Source organism: Acyrthosiphon pisum, chromosome A1 (genome assembly GCF_005508785.2).
Source record: "Acyrthosiphon pisum isolate AL4f chromosome A1, pea_aphid_22Mar2018_4r6ur, whole genome shotgun sequence".
NCBI lineage: Eukaryota > Metazoa > Arthropoda > Insecta > Hemiptera > Aphididae > Acyrthosiphon > Acyrthosiphon pisum.
The window spans coordinates 87,102,601-87,122,620 of NC_042494.1; the positions used below are offsets into that span (position 1 = coordinate 87,102,601).

The 20,020-nt window shown below is 30.2% G+C and overlaps 4 protein-coding genes across 4 annotated transcripts; 3 read left to right on the forward strand and 1 right to left on the reverse strand.

Annotated features, from left to right (window-relative positions):
• Positions 1-1,325: 1,325 nt before the first annotated feature.
• On the forward strand, positions 1,326-7,017 carry LOC100571012 (radial spoke head 1 homolog). The gene is made up of 5 exons (XM_003244760.4): positions 1,326-2,030; positions 4,053-4,272; positions 4,446-4,690; positions 5,370-5,487; positions 6,607-7,017. Exons 1-5 carry the CDS (start codon positions 1,914-1,916, stop codon positions 6,888-6,890), a joined length of 984 nt encoding a protein of 327 aa, XP_003244808.1. The 5' UTR covers positions 1,326-1,913; the 3' UTR covers positions 6,891-7,017.
• Positions 7,018-8,315: 1,298 nt separating this feature from the next.
• Positions 8,316-11,908, forward strand: LOC100159838 (leucine-rich repeat-containing protein 51-like). The gene is made up of 3 exons (XM_001948298.5): positions 8,316-8,578; positions 8,908-9,119; positions 11,098-11,908. The coding sequence occupies exons 1-3, from the start codon at positions 8,461-8,463 to the stop codon at positions 11,362-11,364; spliced, it is 597 nt and encodes a 198-aa protein (XP_001948333.2). The 5' UTR covers positions 8,316-8,460; the 3' UTR covers positions 11,365-11,908.
• Positions 11,909-13,932: 2,024 nt separating this feature from the next.
• Positions 13,933-15,113, reverse strand: LOC100570818 (vegetative cell wall protein gp1). The gene is made up of 2 exons (XM_003244759.4): positions 14,986-15,113; positions 13,933-14,905 (listed from the first exon to the last, which is right to left on the reverse strand). Exons 1-2 carry the CDS (start codon positions 15,034-15,036, stop codon positions 14,087-14,089), a joined length of 870 nt encoding a protein of 289 aa, XP_003244807.1. The 5' UTR covers positions 15,037-15,113; the 3' UTR covers positions 13,933-14,086.
• Positions 15,114-18,266: 3,153 nt separating this feature from the next.
• LOC100572369 (vegetative cell wall protein gp1-like) lies at positions 18,267-19,741 on the forward strand. Its single transcript, XM_003244763.4, has 2 exons — positions 18,267-18,545; positions 18,613-19,741. Exons 1-2 carry the CDS (start codon positions 18,282-18,284, stop codon positions 19,321-19,323), a joined length of 975 nt encoding a protein of 324 aa, XP_003244811.3. The 5' UTR covers positions 18,267-18,281; the 3' UTR covers positions 19,324-19,741.
• Positions 19,742-20,020: the final 279 nt, after the last annotated feature.

A 20,020-nucleotide genomic window follows, 5' to 3' on the forward strand; every position in this document is an offset into this window, starting at 1 on the left:
CCACCAATAAATTAAAAGGGAGGTAAATAAGTATACAATAAATAATATATACAAAAAATGCATATAATAATAGAATATAGATAATTTGTATATATAATATTACCAGTGGCATACAATGTAATTTGTTGAAAAATAGTATAAAATTATAGTAAGAAATTTAAACATATTTAATAGGTATATAATTGAAAAAATATAAATTATTTACTATTTTATGAACAATAACATTGTTTAACGATAACAATTATATATATACAAATTTACCTCCCCTGTTTGACGAGTTGGTATTGTAATCGTAAATCGTGTATACATATTATAATATGTGAGGGAAATAAAATTGTTACGTTTGGTCGAGTACAACTGGTGCATTATTCTCTAAGTAGTTTGAGGGAAATTAGTATAAAAAAATGTACTTCCAAGGGCAACTACAGGTACGCGACCACCAGTGGCGGATTCAGGGCTTAATTTTGAGGAGATCACTTGGTGGGGGGAAGGGGCAAAAGATTTTTTTAACTCAGTTAAGTCAAGTTAATATGCACCAATAACAAAAGATTAAAAGTTAATTTAACTATAGGTTAACTCAGTTAAGTTAAAAGTTAATACACACTTTTGTTAACTTTTTATTAAGTTACAAAAAAGTTAATTGGTTTATACAACATTAGCGTACTTATTTTTTCCAACACAAAACTAGTAGACTTTAGCAGTGGTCCCCACTACGTGGCCAGCGGGCCACATGTGACTCTTTAACAAATTGTGTGCGGCCAGCACAAAAACTTAATTTTACAGAGTGCCTACCAAAATCCAACATTCTACACTCGATTAAATAAAACAAAATACTTATACCTATTAAAATAATATTTTTTTAACTTTTATAACTTACAATTATTATTATCATTCAAAATGTATCCAGGAACTAGGAATCTTTACACCCGGGCCCTGGATAAAAAATATGCCTTCGGTTAATATTATGCACAAATTTAAATTTATTTACTGCATGCTAGTAATTTAAAAAAATATTATTTGGCGCTTTCCAAAATCTTAGCGAGGACTATAGTGTTTATTCTTCATACAGTATTTCCATATAAGCTAAATTCAAATGATGATATAGTAAAAACTTTAAATAATTCGCGGTAAATATTTTTTGACATGAAAATGAAATGTACTGAAATAGTGAAATATAATTAAATTAAAAACAAAATAAATGAACTTAACTTGTTTCTTAAAATGAAAAATTAATTAATGAATTTCATGTTAATTAAAAAAATTATTTAGTAAGTTAACAGTTAAGTTGTTAATGAAAAGCCAAAAGGAACTAGTTAAGTTAAAATACCTAACCTAACTTGATTTTAACTTTTTAACTCGTTAATGCCCAGCCTAGAATTATAACTTGCTGAATTACCCGGCTTCGCCCTAATGTAAAATATTTGTGTATCTACACTGATTCCCCATTCCCGTCTATAATATCTTGCCGAAAATATCGAAGTCTTATGAGATTAATATAATATAATAGCCAATAGGTAGGTACCGTGAAAATTGCAAGCCTCAAGCCCTCAAGCTATCATTAGTTATAGGCTCTACGTTGATTAGTTTTCAGTGGGTCGCAGACACGTTCAATTATATTATATTATAGCCATCCCACCCGACGTTACCCGTGGGCCGTGAGACACGCTTGCGATTATGCGATTATGCGATCAGTATAGATAATAAATATATTATAATATATAATATAAGTTTCTAATATAATAATCCAGCAGTTACCTAGCAAAACTGTTTATTTATATAGCTCAAAACTATGGCGTAGAACCTCATTATTTGTCCATCGTAGTATTGTATTGTGTATAATAGTTCTATAGAGAGCTGTCGAAAGTGTTCAGTTGGATAAAATATAACTTTAAAAAAAAATAAAATAAAACAACATGAATAGAGGAAATTATTCTGACGTCGAGGATGAAGATAATTTTGGCGAATACATGCCAGAAGACGAATACGGCGGCGAAAGCGATTTTGCGCACAATGCATTGTCTGTAATAGGGGTAATATCCGTTAATCATCATAATAAACCCATCAAAATTCTAGGGTTCTTGCTCAGAATTTCCATGGACTTCATGAGCTGTCTGTAGTACTTTAAAACTTCTTTTTTGTTTATTAATTGTTTGTTCTATACTTGAGCTATAATTTGGTGCCCGACAACCACGAGTGACACAGCTACCAACTCGAAATAGTCCAACGAAAGTTTCTGAAACGTGCACCTTTCAGGTTATCAATTGACTGTCCACCTCATGACTATAATCCATTACTTTGCCACCTAACCATGCTGGTGGCTGATAGTCGAGTTCAAACAAACCTATCATTTTTGTTAAAACTTATTAATGGTCGAATCGACTCACCTGTTCTACTAAATTAGCTTGATTTTAGAATCCCAGTTTTTAATTCTCGAAGTGCCTTCCCCTTTCTTATCCCTTTTTGTTCTGTGAATTATTTGTGAAACAGTCCTATATCACTAATGATGATATTAGCGAACGAGGAACCGTCGTTTCTATGGGGGACAAAACCAGTTTCTACTTCTGTAATGTTTTTCACTATATTGTTGTTATAATTTATACTGTGACGCACTTTACCTTTAAATTAAATTATTAAATTAAATTATCGAAATTTGTATTTTGATCGTTCCATTTCATAATAATAAATAAATAAATGAATACTAATCATAATATTATATACCATTTTTAAATATGTGATGCAATCAAAAAAAGGTTTTATGTCCTAAAAAGTTTAAACAACAAAAAAAACAGATTTTGGTGTTAAATACGATTAAAAGTTAAAACACTGAAATGTTTAAAAAAAATTACCTTAAAAATTAAAATAAAACTTCTTATTATCATTCAAAAAAACATTGAATGTATATGTTATAAATTATAAAACGTGCAACGCGTAGTTTTGCAAAACAATGCTGAGTGCATGGAAATCCCATCCCAAATAATAAGCAACAATAACATATTGTTCGAGGATTCTGCAGATTAGAAAATCCAGCCGTTATATCGGATAGTGACAAATTTATAGGAGTACCGTTGTAGGAACTTAAAAAGAGTGATATCCGTTTAAAAAGTTCGATTTCCATTTTCACCTAAGGACGTTTGGACCAAAAAAGTTTAAAACTAGGTAATGATATTGTTTTTAAGTAATGCACAATGAATTTTTTTCATATAAAATAGTGCTTTGAAATTTGTAAATAATCGCGAATATCATATAACATAATATACAGCGATATCCGTCGATAATGACAATGTAAGTAAACAATTTCTTTTAATTATGTGATTCTAAAATCGACAAGATATAATTGTAGGTACATTTGTATATTTTTATCATTATATTGAATAGTATTTTATTATGGACGTATGAGAATTTTTTTATAAATAAACTTGTATAAAATATAAATTATATTTAAACTACTAGTTGAATTTCAACTACTTACAGAATTTTAATATTATTAGGTAGGTATACTGTTATGACTTTATACTTTACTGTGCCATTATGATTTTTTTTTAATTTGACAGTTATTTTCTTAAATCAATAAAACAAATATTTTGATGTTTAATTACACGCAATTATAAATAAATATATGATGATTAGAATTTTTTATTGTTGTTTATACACACGCAATTATTAGATTTTTGCGCTATATAATATTTCGGTTTCCAAACAATATTTAACAAAACATCTTTTCTGCAAAAAAATACATTAGGTATGGTGAAAGCGGGAATCGAACTTTTTTCGTATTGGCATAAACGAGCTAAGCGTAAGGCCGGAAACAGCTTTTTTTGCAGAAAAGGATGTCATACCTTTGGAGGAGCACGTTTACAAGTTTTTTTTCCACCCTCTCTTGGAATTATTTTTCCAATGCCACGTTCTCTGCAGATGATGTTTCTGATATATTGTGACAACTCGCTGCACTTATTGCCTACTACTGCTACTTGTTAGGTCCTAGCCACGTCGTGGTGCTCCGAAACAATATGATTTTCCAATGCCCTGTCCGAGTTTTCCGTTTCGCTTTTCAGGCGTACAAAGGCCAACGTAATAGCGAAGATGAGCGTCATGGATTCGGAAAAGCCATCTTACCGAACGGCGACGCCTATGTGGGGACGTATAAAAATGGAAAGAGGCACGGCCGCGGGCAGTACAGATTTGTGAACGGTGCCATTTACCAGGGTTGTTACAGGGAAGGTCTGAGGAACGGCAAAGGAGTGATGGTCTATAATGACAAGAGCAAATATGAAGGTGACCCTCAGTACTATAATACATATAAATAATAATCCTAATGTCCTTGGGCGTTGTAATTGACACAGATTTAATAAATATACATGTAACATTTACCTTTAATCTATAATAAACTTTTATAACGGAATGATGATTTCTGTTTATCACACACGGCCATCACCGCCACCGAAAAGGTTATTGGATAGACAATAAAAAAGACGGCGAAGGGATTTTCAAGTTTAAGAACAATGACAAGTTTTCCGGATCGTGGAAGTCTGATATGAAACACGGTTCGGGAACCTATACGTTTTGTAAGACCGGAGCCGTTTTGAAGGGAATATGGCTAAATGACAAAAGAGTCAAAAACTTTCAAGTTTTCTATCCGATTGGTGACGGTACTGGTTTCACTTATCACGGTACGTGGGATGAAAACGAATCGGTGAGTGATGAGTAAAGGATGCCATTTAATGCACTAAAATATCTAATATATTATTAAACTCGACAAAATGTTAATGTATGCTATAAGTATGCTTACAGTATGCTATGAACAATAATATAATTTGTGCTAAGAAATCAAAATATCTATGCACTGAAATATACCGAATATTTATTAAAACTGTTGTGAAATCAAATGAAAAACATTTTTACTCCCAAATGCAAACCAAAATAATATACGAATAGGGCTTGTAAAATGATAAGTCAGAAATGAGTAGAAGAAAAAATTAACAAATAATAATAATAATATTAACATAATATTAATTTAATAGCTCATCGATATAAACAAAAAAATAATAAGCATTTTCACAACAAATAATTATAGGTACTTACCTTAAAATATGAAAAGTAAAATGATATTATAAATATTTTTAAATAAACATAATATCATTTACTTTGATTTTTTCAAAGCATTAATTATTTCTCGTAAATAGTCTTGAACGTTTTTATATGTTCGTAATACCGTTGAGTACCTATATATATATTGCAATATAGGTATACTCAATGGTAACACATGTTATTATAAATTATATGTCATGGTAAGGTCAATATCAATTTAAAACTAAAAATCTAATAATCTAACCATCACTTACATATCTAATAATATTTTAATGCCGTTTAAGGTTGCCGGGAAAGGATATTTTGTGTTCGGCCATCTAAAGTGCATGCAAAGTGGCGTATACGTCGAAAACCCGTTTTATGATAACGCGGAATCTATCGCACTACAAAGCAAGATGTGCAGTAAGTTATATCATACACTCGTGAAGATCGTTTACACGTCCGTCTGACGATTACATATTAAATTTGTATCGTGTGCGCACCATGTATAGTATTTATCATAAAATAGGGGTGGCCACTAATCTTAATTTTAAGAGCCGCAAATTTATGAAGCTAATTCCAAGCCAGCCACATTGTTAAGAGACGTTTATAAAATGGATTATAAAATGAAGACACATAACAAACGAATAAACACTTATTTAAAATGTATTTATAGAAATAACTAAGAACCACACGAAACTGACTCAAGAGCCACAGCGGTTCGTGAGCCTCGTTGTGGTCACCCCTGATTTACAAGCTGTAACGGATTCGGACATTAGGAATAACTTTTGTTCTAATCAATATTTAAAATGTTTTTCATATATAATTTATAGTCACTTGCGCTACACATATATTATACAAACAATTATTTTTATTTTTCAACACAAATAATAAAAAAATTTTTGGATACATTCAAAGTAGCCAATTTGCGAATCTAAATCGAGTAGTTTATTTTTTAGATTTTTATAAAATATCAACATTTTTTTGATTAAATAAATTTGGAACGTAATAACTTTTTTCAAAATATTTATTTTGGGAACTTGTTGACATGAGTATATTTCTTAAATTATCTACTAATCATACAATTTTAACAATTTTTGTCATACGTTTAAGTAGCATAATTTTTTTATTCATCAAGTCTTTCTGCTACATCTTGTATACACTCAAATTATGCAGCTGTATATTATTATAACTTAGTGTGACGGCTTGGATCTAAATGGTCAATACCACGACTTTTGGTTGATAATCGGGACTTTAAGTAGTTTTTTTCAATTACAATAAATTGTTGTAAATACATCAAATTTCAATTATATTATGGTTTTTAATTATATCTAAACAATAATTAACTATTGTTTTAGAATATTTATAGCGTTTTTAACTCGGTTTCGCAAGAGATTTGAGCCCTGATTTAGATACAAGCAATATAATTATAATATTAGGTATATTATTATCTTCGTAATATTATAATATGTATAGGTACCGTAGTGTTTATATTTTTGTACTCGTGTAGTCGTGTGCCTTATATGCAATGATTTTGCTTAGAGTCTATTTGGTTGTCACAAGAAATACTGCCGATCATAAGTGGCATGTTGCCGCGTTTGCCAAAAACGCGGTCAGTGGCCAGAGCGAGATCTTCGTGCGACACGAGTTTTCTGGCTGACAAAATGCCTGCGGTTGACGTAGCGGCGTCGACGATGAGTGGCATGGAGCTGTACGAGCACAGAGACGACCTTTGGGCTGAAATGGAAGAAATAGAAACCGAGTCGAGACTCAATATGCAGGGAGTCGATGCAAAGTCATCGGATTCTAACGATCAAAACGAATGAGATCAACAATGACCTACAATGAATTAATTACCTATTATGTACCTACATAAATACGTTCAAAATGTATCTGTTTTGTCGGTATTCGAGTTATATATATATATAACTACTATATACTTTACCATCGATAACTGAAAATTAAAAAAATATATATTCTTATATTCACGATATTTTAATATTATATGCAAACGATATATATACGGTATTCGACTTTCGAAATAAAAAACGATACCCCTGACCTACCAAATAATAAGCGTTAAGAAATAAAATTAAAATAAAAAATTATAGACGACGCTCACATATTTTGTTAAACACAATATTGTGCGCCTTAACCTCACATACAATCAAGGCAAAACTTGACATAAGTCTGTACTGCAGATTGTAGCATGTAGGGCTGTAGCAAAAGTTCTCAAACGTTGGAAATTGTAAGACCACTGCAGTGGAAGTATGAGAATTAATGATAATACTATCAATCTTGAATAAAGATTTTAATATCTTAACGGATCATCATATTGAAAATTATCTACCTATGTATTAAGAGAAAAAATATTTTCTAAGAAGTTCGTGTCCATAGCTGGTCCGGCAATACGGGTGTGACCTTGAAATCCTAATTATAGTCTACCTAACAAAAAAATCATCATCGGCTTCAGTTTTTTCTCATTTTTATTGTGATTGAATAAAACACAGAGTAATATAAAAAAGACATAGACCTCATTTACTTATATTATGGAAATTATTATGATCATTAATAAGTTAGGTTTATACTCATTTGACAAAAATGGAATATTTATAATATTTCAAGATTTAATGGAGGAAAAAAAGTATTACATTGAGAAATTCAATAAAAGTTTAATTTTAGGTACTTATACTTATTGTTAATAATTTTACTACAGCTTTTACTAACGTCATTACTTTAAGTATGTTTTATATATTTATTTTTTATATTATTTTAATAAATTAACATCTAATAGCATATTATAATTTAAATTACACGATATTTTACAATCAAAATAACAGTTTAAGAAAAAGTTATAAGAATTATATACCTAGATAGTTAACTAATAATGAAAATAAACAATATAAATTACATATAGTTATAGTTTAAAAGCTTACAAGTCGACCAACAATAATTGTTTATAGTTTATACTAATAGTTATTAATTAATGTTGCTCAAATTTTTAGAATATATTATAATACTATTATATTTATTAAAACATAAACTACCTATGAATAATAGGTAGGTACAACTTAAAATAAACATAGAAATTAAATTACATATTAATATTGGATTGAACATTTTAATATAATTTTATGAAATACATTTTTTTAAATCATCAAGGATTTTGTTGATAACGATTTATACGAGTTAGAACATCAGTTAAGAAAAAAACACAATATTATCACATTACGCGTCATTGTCTTGGATACACGATTGTCGTATACGATATTAAAACCTTTTATTTATTATTATTTATAATAATAATAAAACACTTATTTTTTAAAATTAGACTTAAAATTTAGGCGCACGTTACAAAATTATATAAGTGCTTACGCTAAGTGAAAATCTTCAACTATGAACGATTCAAGTCAAAACGTGCCAAAAAATCAACACATTGATCCTAAGTTTGTACAAGACATTAAAATAGGGAAGCCTTTGGATTATTCGACCAAAAACCTCAGGACGCTTGACAGTAAGAATATACGCAAATTAGACTATCAATTGAACACTGTTCACACCATCGGTGACTCTGAAAACTGTGTTTTGATACGATCGAATTCAAACAATAATAATAATATGCTCAACGTTAGCGCTTACAGCTCGAACACTTATATATGTCCATTATTTTTACCATTTGACACGTTACCTAGGTAGATAGGTATATTTTATATAAAAATACTGCATGGGTGAAACGTCAATTACATCGTTTTTATTATTAAATAATTTTGTCAGATGTAGTTTTTGAGCTACTATACTCTATAACGGGTAAACCGAGATGATTTATTTATTACGATTTTTTAGAACTAATAAACGAGACACCGTTGTCGGCCAGAGTCCACGGAGTTCCCGTCAGAGGCGTCAACAAGAGGTTCATCTGTGGGGCCATTTGGTTGAATAATAACTATTTAACAAGCTTGCAGGGCTTGACCAAATCAGTCGAAGAGCTGCTCGAATTGCCGGCATATTTGATTTGGATTGACATTTCTTATAATGAATTTAAAAACATTAGACAGGTAAATAAAACTGCAACTGAGCGCATTATAATTTTTTAATAAAATTCAAGGCCAGCACGAACAATAATATTATGATTAGGTACTGTTCTTATATTCTTAAAAAGTAATCCCGTTTTTATCTTCGACGTCTTATTGAAACATTCACGTGTTTAAATCATTTTTTTTTCATATATTTTATCCAACACGTTTACACGTTTTTCCGATGTAAGTGTATCTACATCATATTATCTACTATATCAAAATGTCCATTATAAGCATCCATTTTAGGTCGAGAATCACGAAAACCTAAAAAAATTCTCGATTTTTATGTTATTATGCTACTAAAAATACGCAAACATTATAATGATAATGTATACTTATGAGTCCCCCACAAACCATGTTCTGTGGAATCCATCATATTCTCAAATGCATATGGTAAACCTATCTTATTAAGCAGCATATACCACCTACCCATTTAGTATATACTTATTGTTCCTTCACAGCTCATTGTTACAGGGATATTTTAAAAGTTCAATGTTCCACTCGAACACTAATTTTTTAACGTGTAACACAAAACCATAGTATTTTTTGACAAGATTACTATTTAAACGATGTGTGCTGTTTTATTACTCGAAATAAATATTTCGGGTTTATGAAAAGATTTTAATAAAAACCAAAAGTTTACACGAGGCGTTTTTAAAATATTTTCACAACATAACGTGTGATAATATAATAATTATACCTTTACAGTAAATATTATTGTGTAAGTGACAAATTAACGGTTCAAAGACAGCGTGTAATCACTTTATCCACTTGTGAACAATCATTTCACTTTTGAAAATAATACTACGATTCTGTTTTACACGGTAAAAATGTGTATTTTAGGGAACTGTGGCGTAGTCATTGTTATGAAATGGGGGGGGGGGGGGGGTAAACATAAATAAAACCAAGTTTTTACAGTTTTTGTATAAACGCTTAACACCCAACTCCCTGACTACACCACTATGAGCGGAACATTCCCGCTTGAACTTTTAAATTTAATATCTCCCTTTAAAAATGGACTGTATAGGAACAATATTAATATATACTACTTAGTACTTACCAATATAATTATTTTATGTACACACTGTAAACGGTTCTGTTTTAAATATCGAACAAAAATTACCTTACACAATACAATATTATAAGGGTACACCTATTTGAGTTGGGTGCGACAATATAAGGATTGCAGTTCTGTTGGCTGTTGTAGGTAAAATTAGCGTCCTGTCGTCTTGATTAAAAATGAACAGGACCTATATTTTACCCGTGCTTGTTATTTTTAAACCTACTTTTATATTCTGAGCGGATTTATGGATGTAATGATTTTACAATGATGTGTGTGTTTTTTTTAAGCCCACTTTGTTTTGTAAATAATCATTTCAGACATAAAAAACGCGATCAATTTTAAATCAAAGTAAGCCATAAGTATTGGATTCAATTAGTTATTCTGCATTAAAAAATGTAACGTTTTATGATTTTTTTTTTTTATATACGTTATTATAAAAGGAAATTAAGTGCTGTTTTCTTATCATTATTATAGTCATTAATATATTTTGATAAACTGATTTTTGAAAATGTTCAACTCCACAAGTTTACGTTGTACATTTTTTTTTAATCTCAGTCTATTATTTCAGCATAATATTCTAAGTATACGGATAATATTATTATTCAAATCACTATTATATTAAAAATACTGACAACCTAACCTGCACCTAGGTAGAAAAATAAAAATCTGTTAAAACAAATTTGCCATCGATCAGATAGCTTCATCGTTCTACTTAGCCACTTAGCTAATTGGCCACGATAGGTTAATCTACTGAAATGCTTATTCAGTTTATTTATGTATCGCCAATTTTGATTTATTAATGATCAGAGAATATTATAATATATAAGTGTACCTATACATAATTTATTATACGACTCCAATTTTAATTGAAATATTATTAAATTTATTTTTCAGGAATTTCTTCACTTTAAAAATTTGAGGATACTGTACATGCACGGAAACCATATAAATGACATTTTGGACGTTGTAAAACTAAAATCACTTTTAAAACTACGAACATTAACTCTACACGGAAATCCGATATCCCGGCTAGTTAATTATCGTTCTCTTGTATTGTTTTACCTTCCGCAGATTAAAAGTTTAGACTTTTCATTAATCACTCGTCAGGAGAGAAGTGTTACTTCACCAATAGCCTGTAGCACAGTGAACAAAATAAATTAGGGACGATAATATTAGAACGTTATTTAACCATAAATAAATAAATAAATAATTTTTTATTTATTTTCACTATGATAATTCCTGTTTTAATTGCCATAATATATTATCTGTTAATTTATTATTGTCCTCTGTGTAGATTATCGATGAAACAACAATTCTATCTTGACTTGTGATTAACAAACAATGTTTACTTTTAAACTGTGGAAGATAAAAAAATGCAATACAACGATAAATTAATTAGCCACGATAATGGATTTCCGTGTTGAGTTAATGTTTGTAATTTTAAAAGTGATTTTCGTTTCAAAATTTCCAAATTGTCATTTATTTTATTTCCGAGCATGTACAAAACAATACATATTTTTTCTGGAGAAAAATCAACGACAAATTTAAACTTTTAATTTATGGAAGATAAAACAAATACAAGAGAAGTGTAACAACAATGCATCCATAACGATGTTCAAAAAAATATTAAATAAAAATGAATTGTGTAATATTGTACATTAGGTGTATAATAATTTGCAAAATGTATTTTTACAACCAAATACAACAATAGTATTATAATAGTTATTGTACAATGAATTATTTTTGTAGTTCCGTAGACGTGTAAAAACTAATTGAAAAACAACTTATTTTCGAGAAAATAATATAATAGACAATGCAAGTTTATTTTATCAACTAAGATCATTTTGATTTGAAAATATCTTTTTGAGCTACCTACACCAATACTATGAGTTGTCTGTAACAGAAATTTCTTCAGAACGATGTTAAAAAAAATATTAAATTGCATATAAATTTAGTAATATTGTACAACAAGTACATTTTATTTGAGTACCTACTTAAATGCATATATTAGTTATTGAAAATAATAAGTTGTTTAATTGCATTTACGGATCTGCATTTATTAAATTTACAAATATATTCATTTAAATCAGAGTAGGTAATTAGGTACTGTGAATTGTGTAATAATATTTCATTATAATATACCTAAATACCTACAGTTTACCGTTTATTACGGAAATCACGTTAGCCGCACCCAACTACTATAGTATTTTATATTTACTTACATTTTATTGTAATAAGTTATAACTTACTGTTATACCCATTTATCATTATTTCACTATTTCTGTAATAAGTTTATCATATTATCTTAGCCATTTTATCTTTCAATAGCTGTTCGGCGTTTATATACTAATAAATAAAAATAAATATGAACCAAGATCATTTTTATATGAAAATAATTTTTTTGAACTACCTACTGATATTAATATGAACTTCAACAGCAATGTCTTCAGAATCAGAACGATATATAAAAAAAAAAAACAAATACATTTTGTAATACTATATTATACAAACATATAATGGACATACTTTATAATTAATTCACTAGACCAGAATATATCAATTTGCAAAATGACGTGTATTTATATCCAAGTACGTATCCGCAGCCAAAATGATAATGACTTATAAATTAATAAATTATAATCTAGAATTAATTAGACAATGAATGGTGTAACAGGAAGACCTGAAAAAAAATTATGCTACTTAAACTTATGACGAACATTGTGAAAATTATATGGTTAAGAAATAATTTAAGAAATATACTTGTTTCAAGAAATTTCCAAAAAGAAATATGTTAAAAAAAGTTATTATGTTCTAAATTAATTTCATCAAAAAAATATTGATATTAAAAAAAAATTCTAAAAAATAAGCTTCTTAACTTTGATAAATGTTTTTTCCATTAAAATTGTTCTTATAATCAGATTAACAAATTAGCTATTTTGAATTTTTTTATTTTCAGTGTTAAAAAATAAAAATAACTTTTATTATATTCTACGTGTATTGCAATTACTATAATATATCTATATAAAAAAAAAAATTAGAAATATTAATTAGGTACAATAAATTCAGTATATCCATTTGAAAATTCCCGAAGGGGCATCGCCCCTATGCCCCCCCCCTGCGAGCATCTTTGGCGAATATCAAAATAGTACTAAAGTTATTACTTATTATACACAGTTTATAATATTCAAACTTCCGAAGACATGGAAAATAAAAAACAAAATTGCTTTTAATAGTGATTGACTAAAAAACTAAAATTGAAGTTGAATCGTGTCAAATCAGTCAAATCAGGACTTGTTGAAGTTACACGCTACCACGCTGGCCTTAACATATTAATAATATAATAATAGTGGTGATAATTAATATGTTCTGTTAAGCTTATTACCTTAACGACCAACAATGATCGAGGTTAGTGACCAGAAAATTGTGTTGTGATGATTCAACTACTTTCAGACTGTAATTTACGAGGTTTGGCGAGCAGCAAATATTTAAGCACTTCGACCATCATAATATTTCGTTTAATGCAGCACGAGTGACATCGAAATATCAAAAGAAACAGGTGGACTTCATTTTGAGTACCTATTTACTTTATTATGGTTTGGTCATTGGTTAGATATTTTTTTAAATGTTTCATTTAAAAGATAATTTGGTCATAAGCTCTAGAACTCATAACAAAACTAAAATTCATAGGTAATAATGTTAGGTGGGTATTGAAAATAATATGCTATTCAATTCAATTTAAGCAATTGCATTTATTTAATTCCCAAATATATTCATTTAAAAAAAGGTAATTTTTGTATTCAAAATTGTTCAATAATATTTCAATAATGTTTTATAATTGTTTTTAATGTAATGTACATTAAACATTTTATGATGACAAAATCATCTAACAACAGCAAGCTGGGACCTTGGCGAGGACTGGTGGCAAGTTGCATAGACCGGGTGGTGGATAGCACGGTGCTGGACATCCGCATGGTGGTGGAATCAAAAACAATTGTGGTAGACCAACTGGGGTTTGGTATACGATATCAGGTTTTTGGACGTACAGACCGGGGTTGAAGAATACTTTTGGTAATGGAGCTGGTGGCAAAACGACCGGTGGAGTCGGTAATGGAGCTGGCAATGCGAAGAATATTTTGTTCGACTGTGGAGCTGGTGCACACGTGACAGATTGTTCCTTAACTACGTTTCCATCGTTGATGACGATAGGTCCAGGTGCCGCACCTGGAAGTATAATTGGGGCGGGTGCTGGGCATTGGTTCAGTTTGACGAGCAGATTAGGGGCTGGACCGGCGGGAACGACGATCGGTGCGCACTTTCCGGCTACTGACGGCAATTGGACTATCAAGGGTCCTGGAGCTGGTCCTGGAGCGATGACCTGAGGTGCTGGCGCGGGAACCGACAGGGTTGTGGCTACGGTTGGGGCTGGTCCACAAGCTGGTTTACAAGGTGGAGCGACAGGGAGTGGAGTAAGGGGCGAGTAAGGTGCCGCAGCTTTAAGAGTAGCCAATAAAGATGCTAGTGCTGCTGGACTAATAGGTGGTGCTGGAATGCATGGTGGGCAGGGTGGGGCTGGAAGACAAGCGGGAGGGCAGCATGGTGGGGCTGGGAGACATGGGGGTGGACAGCATGGTGGGGCTGGAAGACATGGGAGTGGAAGGCATGGGGCTTGACATCCACATCCACCACATGGAGTGGCGTTAACCTAATTATAAAAATAAACTACAATTTAGTTGGCCCGTTCGATACAGTGTAATAATATTTCAAATAAAAATAATTTCTTACCTTGGCTAAGCAAGCCAACGCCAAGATGGCAATGATTCCAAAATTATTCATTTTTTTTAAAATTTTTTTTTTTAATGCACAGCACGAATGTGAGGATTAGAATACTTTGAATGTTGTCTGTGATGCCACAAAACAGTTCGACTTTTATACTCGGAACGATTTGTATTTTGTTTTACATACGTCCACGTTCCTTTAAATTGATAACGGATATACGATCAATCAAACGTTTTTTTTACAAAATATCTTTGTGGCATATTTTTGCTTATCAACTGATATAGTTTATTTTAATGATAATTTAGAATAGAGGTCATTGTTGGTATGCATTTGTTCTGAGAACGTAAATTATTAATAATGTTTTTTAATAAGTCATTATGGTAGTACCTACCTACAACTAATTATTGTTTGGCTTACTCGTGATTTAAATATTTTGTGATAATTTATGCGACGGACACACAATTGGTACTTGACATGATACATAATGCATTATGATTTTTCTAAATAGGTACTGAATCAATAGTGTACAATATGATATAAATAAAATTCCTCCTTAGAATTGACTCACGTTTAATACCTTTATTTTTGCTTTATAATCACAAGTTCAAAAGTTTATAGCGACCGCCTTAAGGACTTGCAAATTTCAAAAAGGCGTTTACAAATACTTGTTAATCATTAGCTTTCGTTTGATACCGATTTCGAAGTTCTAGGTCAAATTAGGTGGGCTACGTGAAGTTGGCCCATCCTTACATTTTTTGGTTTTACGATGAAAGTTTGGACTTGCAAATTCTAAAAATAGACTTGCAAAATAATGGCATAGATTTAAAAAAAATCGAAGTACTTAGTTGGGCCAACTTCACGAACGTGATTAATTATTATTTAAAAAAAACAAAGCTGCAGTTATTTATACTGCATTTATATTTTTATATTAGTCTATCAGAACCCTCAACCAGTGAAATTTTTAAATAGTTATATCATTTAATTTCTATTATATTGTATAAATTATTATTTAAATCTTAGTAGGAGAAAATATTAAATTTCTAGTATTTAAAAAACTCAAATTTATATTTTGACATAATATACCTACAACAATATTACGTTTCATATAATGTATTTACATTTTTTAAATTTGGGTATAATTGGTTAAGTAGATAGTAGGCTAGAAAATTTGAAAAATTTTGCAATTACTATTGATTTATTAATATAAATGATTTGTAAAAATGATCCAAGTATAGTAAATACTACAATACTACAGCTAATATTAAATTTAATTTTATAAAACTATTTTTAAGGGTTTTATTGTTCTTAGTATAAACATTTTAATAACTCAGAAACTAATCATTTTAACTTTGAATAGTACATCGATAGATAAATCAAAATTTTCAAGAAAATTATCCGCTAAATAATTTTGGAGTATAAAATAGGGGATTCTTATTGAAAAATAGAAGTTTGTATCAACAACAGACACTCGCCTTAAGTAGTCAAAAAAAAAAAATCAGGAATTTGAAAATATTATTTTCTGAGTATATTTAAAAATTCCAAAAATCATAATTTGAATAAATGTTCTATTAAAGGGAAAAATGGGGGTGAGTATGCTATAAAAATCATCCCGTATATAATATATATTTGTATTATTATAAAACAATATAAAATATTAGCATGATTGTATTATAACTAGGGCTAAGATTTTGTAGCATTTGCATTTTCTTTCATAGTACTACAGGACATAGCTAATCAAAAACAAAATTCGATTCATTCATCACAGAGTTCAAATATGTGATTTTGATTTTGCTTTTTTTGCATTTTCTTATGATATTCGTTAATAAATGATTTTTTGGTACTTTTTTTGTCAGTTTATTAGCTTTTTAATTAGTTTTTGTTAATTATACGCATATTTTACATTTTTAAAACATTTACGTACATATTTATCTAAATTATTATTTATTAATTTATTTTAATTGTATTATTATATATACTTATTTCGTGATTTCGTAGTGAAATATTATCGCCTTATCGGAAAATATTTCTGAAAATAGATTCTTAAATTTTGTCAAAGTGATTACCGAGTGGGAAGTAGTGGTTACGTAATACGTTGACAATTATCGACATTTAATAAAACGGTGTTTAATTTTTTTTTTTTTCAATATTTATAAATTGTGCTTAGTTGTTCTAAGAATTACTTAGTGTGAATATATAAAAGTGTGTTTAATAAATTATTTTTTGATATTAAAAATATTTTTCAGCTAAACTTAAAAATGTTCAAATCTTTTTTAGTTGCATTTTCTTGGTTAAAATGCTTTTTTTGTAGCATTATTGGCAATTTTTTAATTCCTTTATTGTAGGTTTTTAGTGCTTTATTTTCCTAGCCCTAATTATAACCTATGCTATAGAGTATATAGGTAGGTACCGCAGTATATTATAATAGGCTATACAGAAATGCAGCCTTAATACAAAAACTACCAAAAAAAAAAAAAAGCAGGTAAATGGATGTCGCTCTGCTGTACAGTAGATTACAAGTGGGTCATTGTATAATGGTTGTATTAAATTTGATTTCAATGATATAATATCATCGTATAAGAAAAACGATTCTGAGCGGAGACGGTTTGTCAGTCTGGATATTTTATATTGTTATTATTTATTTTATCATGTAGGTAATCAAGTTGAACTAATATTAAAATATTACAATTTTTTATTCGTTTCTATGGTGATAAACAAAGCGTTAGAAATTAAAATCCCATTTTTAGCGTTTTTTCGTAATTTTTCGGTGGTTTTTCCAGTGGCATTAAATAACTATTGAGAAAATCGAAAAATGACCTCTCTAAAGTACCATCTTGATCCAATTTTTTAAAAGATAAGATACTATATGTTGAAATCGAAACACTCCTTCTGGAATAAATGTTGTATACAGGATATAAAAAGAAAAAGAAAAAAAAAAATAAACACCATTGTAAAAACAATAGCTCCCTCGCTCCGCTCAGAACCTAAAAATCAATTTACCTAATATTGTTTTCAAATTCAAATTAATATTAAATTGTAATATTGTATTAGCGACACTATATTTTAGTCATGACTGTACTTGTTTATATTTTGAGAAGGGCAAGGAATGTAGATTCTTATAAAGTTATACTAAGTTTTACAATTTATTCAATGCATATTTTATTTTAATTTGGTAAAATATTTCATCAAATTTTCAATAATAATCAATTAATATGTATCTATTAACTAATAACTATTTACGTGTTTTGTTTTTGTTTGATAACTGAGTTGCAGTTGATAGTTGATCAACTTATTGATATCTCAAAATGAAGGATGATAAGTTATCATTGATAATTGTGGTTATATTCCTAATCAGTTTGGAAGAACGTGAACGAATAAAAAACAATGCTTTTCTGTTTTTCGTATATAAAAGCTATACTACATCAATGTGTGATCATCATTGGTTACATTCATGGAACTTCATCATCTTACATTCATTAACTCTTCGTAACATTAATTTGTTAACAAAAAAAAAAAAAATGATCACCTCAAGAGTTGTTTTGATTTTGGCGTTAGCTTGTCTTACCAAGGTAAGAATGTTATTTTGAAATTGAATTGAACTAAATATCTAACAATAATTTTTTTTTTATTACAAAGGCTAAAGCAGTTCCATGTGGAAATTATCCGTACCCTCCTCCTTGCCAGCTAAACCCTTATTTCCTACCACCACCTCCACCATGCCCACCACCCTGCCCACTACCTTGCTTACCACCGTGCCCACCACCATGCCCTCCACCATGCCTTCCACCATGCTTCCTACCATGCCCTCCACCATGTCCACCACCTTGCCCACCACCTTGCCCACCACCTTGCCCACCACCTTGCCCACCACCTTGCTCACTCCCTTGCTTACCACCGTGCCCACCACCATGCCCACCCCCATGCTTCCTACCATGTCCACCACCGTGCCCACTACCATGCCCCCTTCCTTGCTTACCACCATGCTTACCACCATGCCCTCCACCATGCCCTCCACCATGCCCTCCACCATGCCCTCCGCCATGCCCTCCACCATGCCCTCCACCATGCCCTCCACCATGCCCTCCACCATGCTTCCTACCATGCCCGCCACCTTGCCCACCACCTTGCCCACTCCCTTGCTTACCACCGTGCCCACCACCATGCCCACCACCATGTCCACCACCATGCTTCCTACCACAAAATTTAATACCAGTTCCAATAACTCCTTTACCATGTGCACCACCATGTGCACCACCATGTGCACCACCATGTGCACCCCCATGTGCATGTCCTCCTCCTCCATGCTCTCCATGCTATCCAGGATGCGGATTAAGCCCATATTGTTAATTATGATGAATTTTATACTTTTCTACAAAAAAAAAAATGGATTTTACTCACCATAAAATGGATACGACCACCATGTCACCTACTCACCTTCCACGTTCATATTTCACTCTACCGACATTCTCGCATTTGTAGAATCATGTTATAAACTTTATCCCACCGACTCCATGGAAGCTTAAAAATGTCGACATCACTTTTATATTATTTAAATTGTCATGCATTTCAAGACTCAATATATTTTATTATGTTATATAAAACTGTTATACTTATAATCAATAATCCTTAATTTTGTATGTACTCTTAAAAATGTAAGTAATATAACTATGCGACCGTTATTTTGAATAAACACTGAACAATTCATTATCCATGTGTAGAAAATCAAGATATAAAAACAATTATTATAAAATATGTGCTTGTACAATATTGTTTACTTCGTCAATCTATATTAAAAATGTACCTTAAAATAATGCTTTTGTATTTATTATAATATACACTCAGAATTTGAAATAATATTTATTTTATAATATAATGTGATATTACTAAATCCATGTTGATAGTAAAATAAAACAATACAATAATTATTATTAATTTGCGTTTTTATTTTAAAATAAATTTTTTAAAAACAAACTTTTCTAAAAAGACATATTTAAAAAAAATATATTAAAAAAAACAAAAAAATAATGAAAAATTTAAAAGTGGG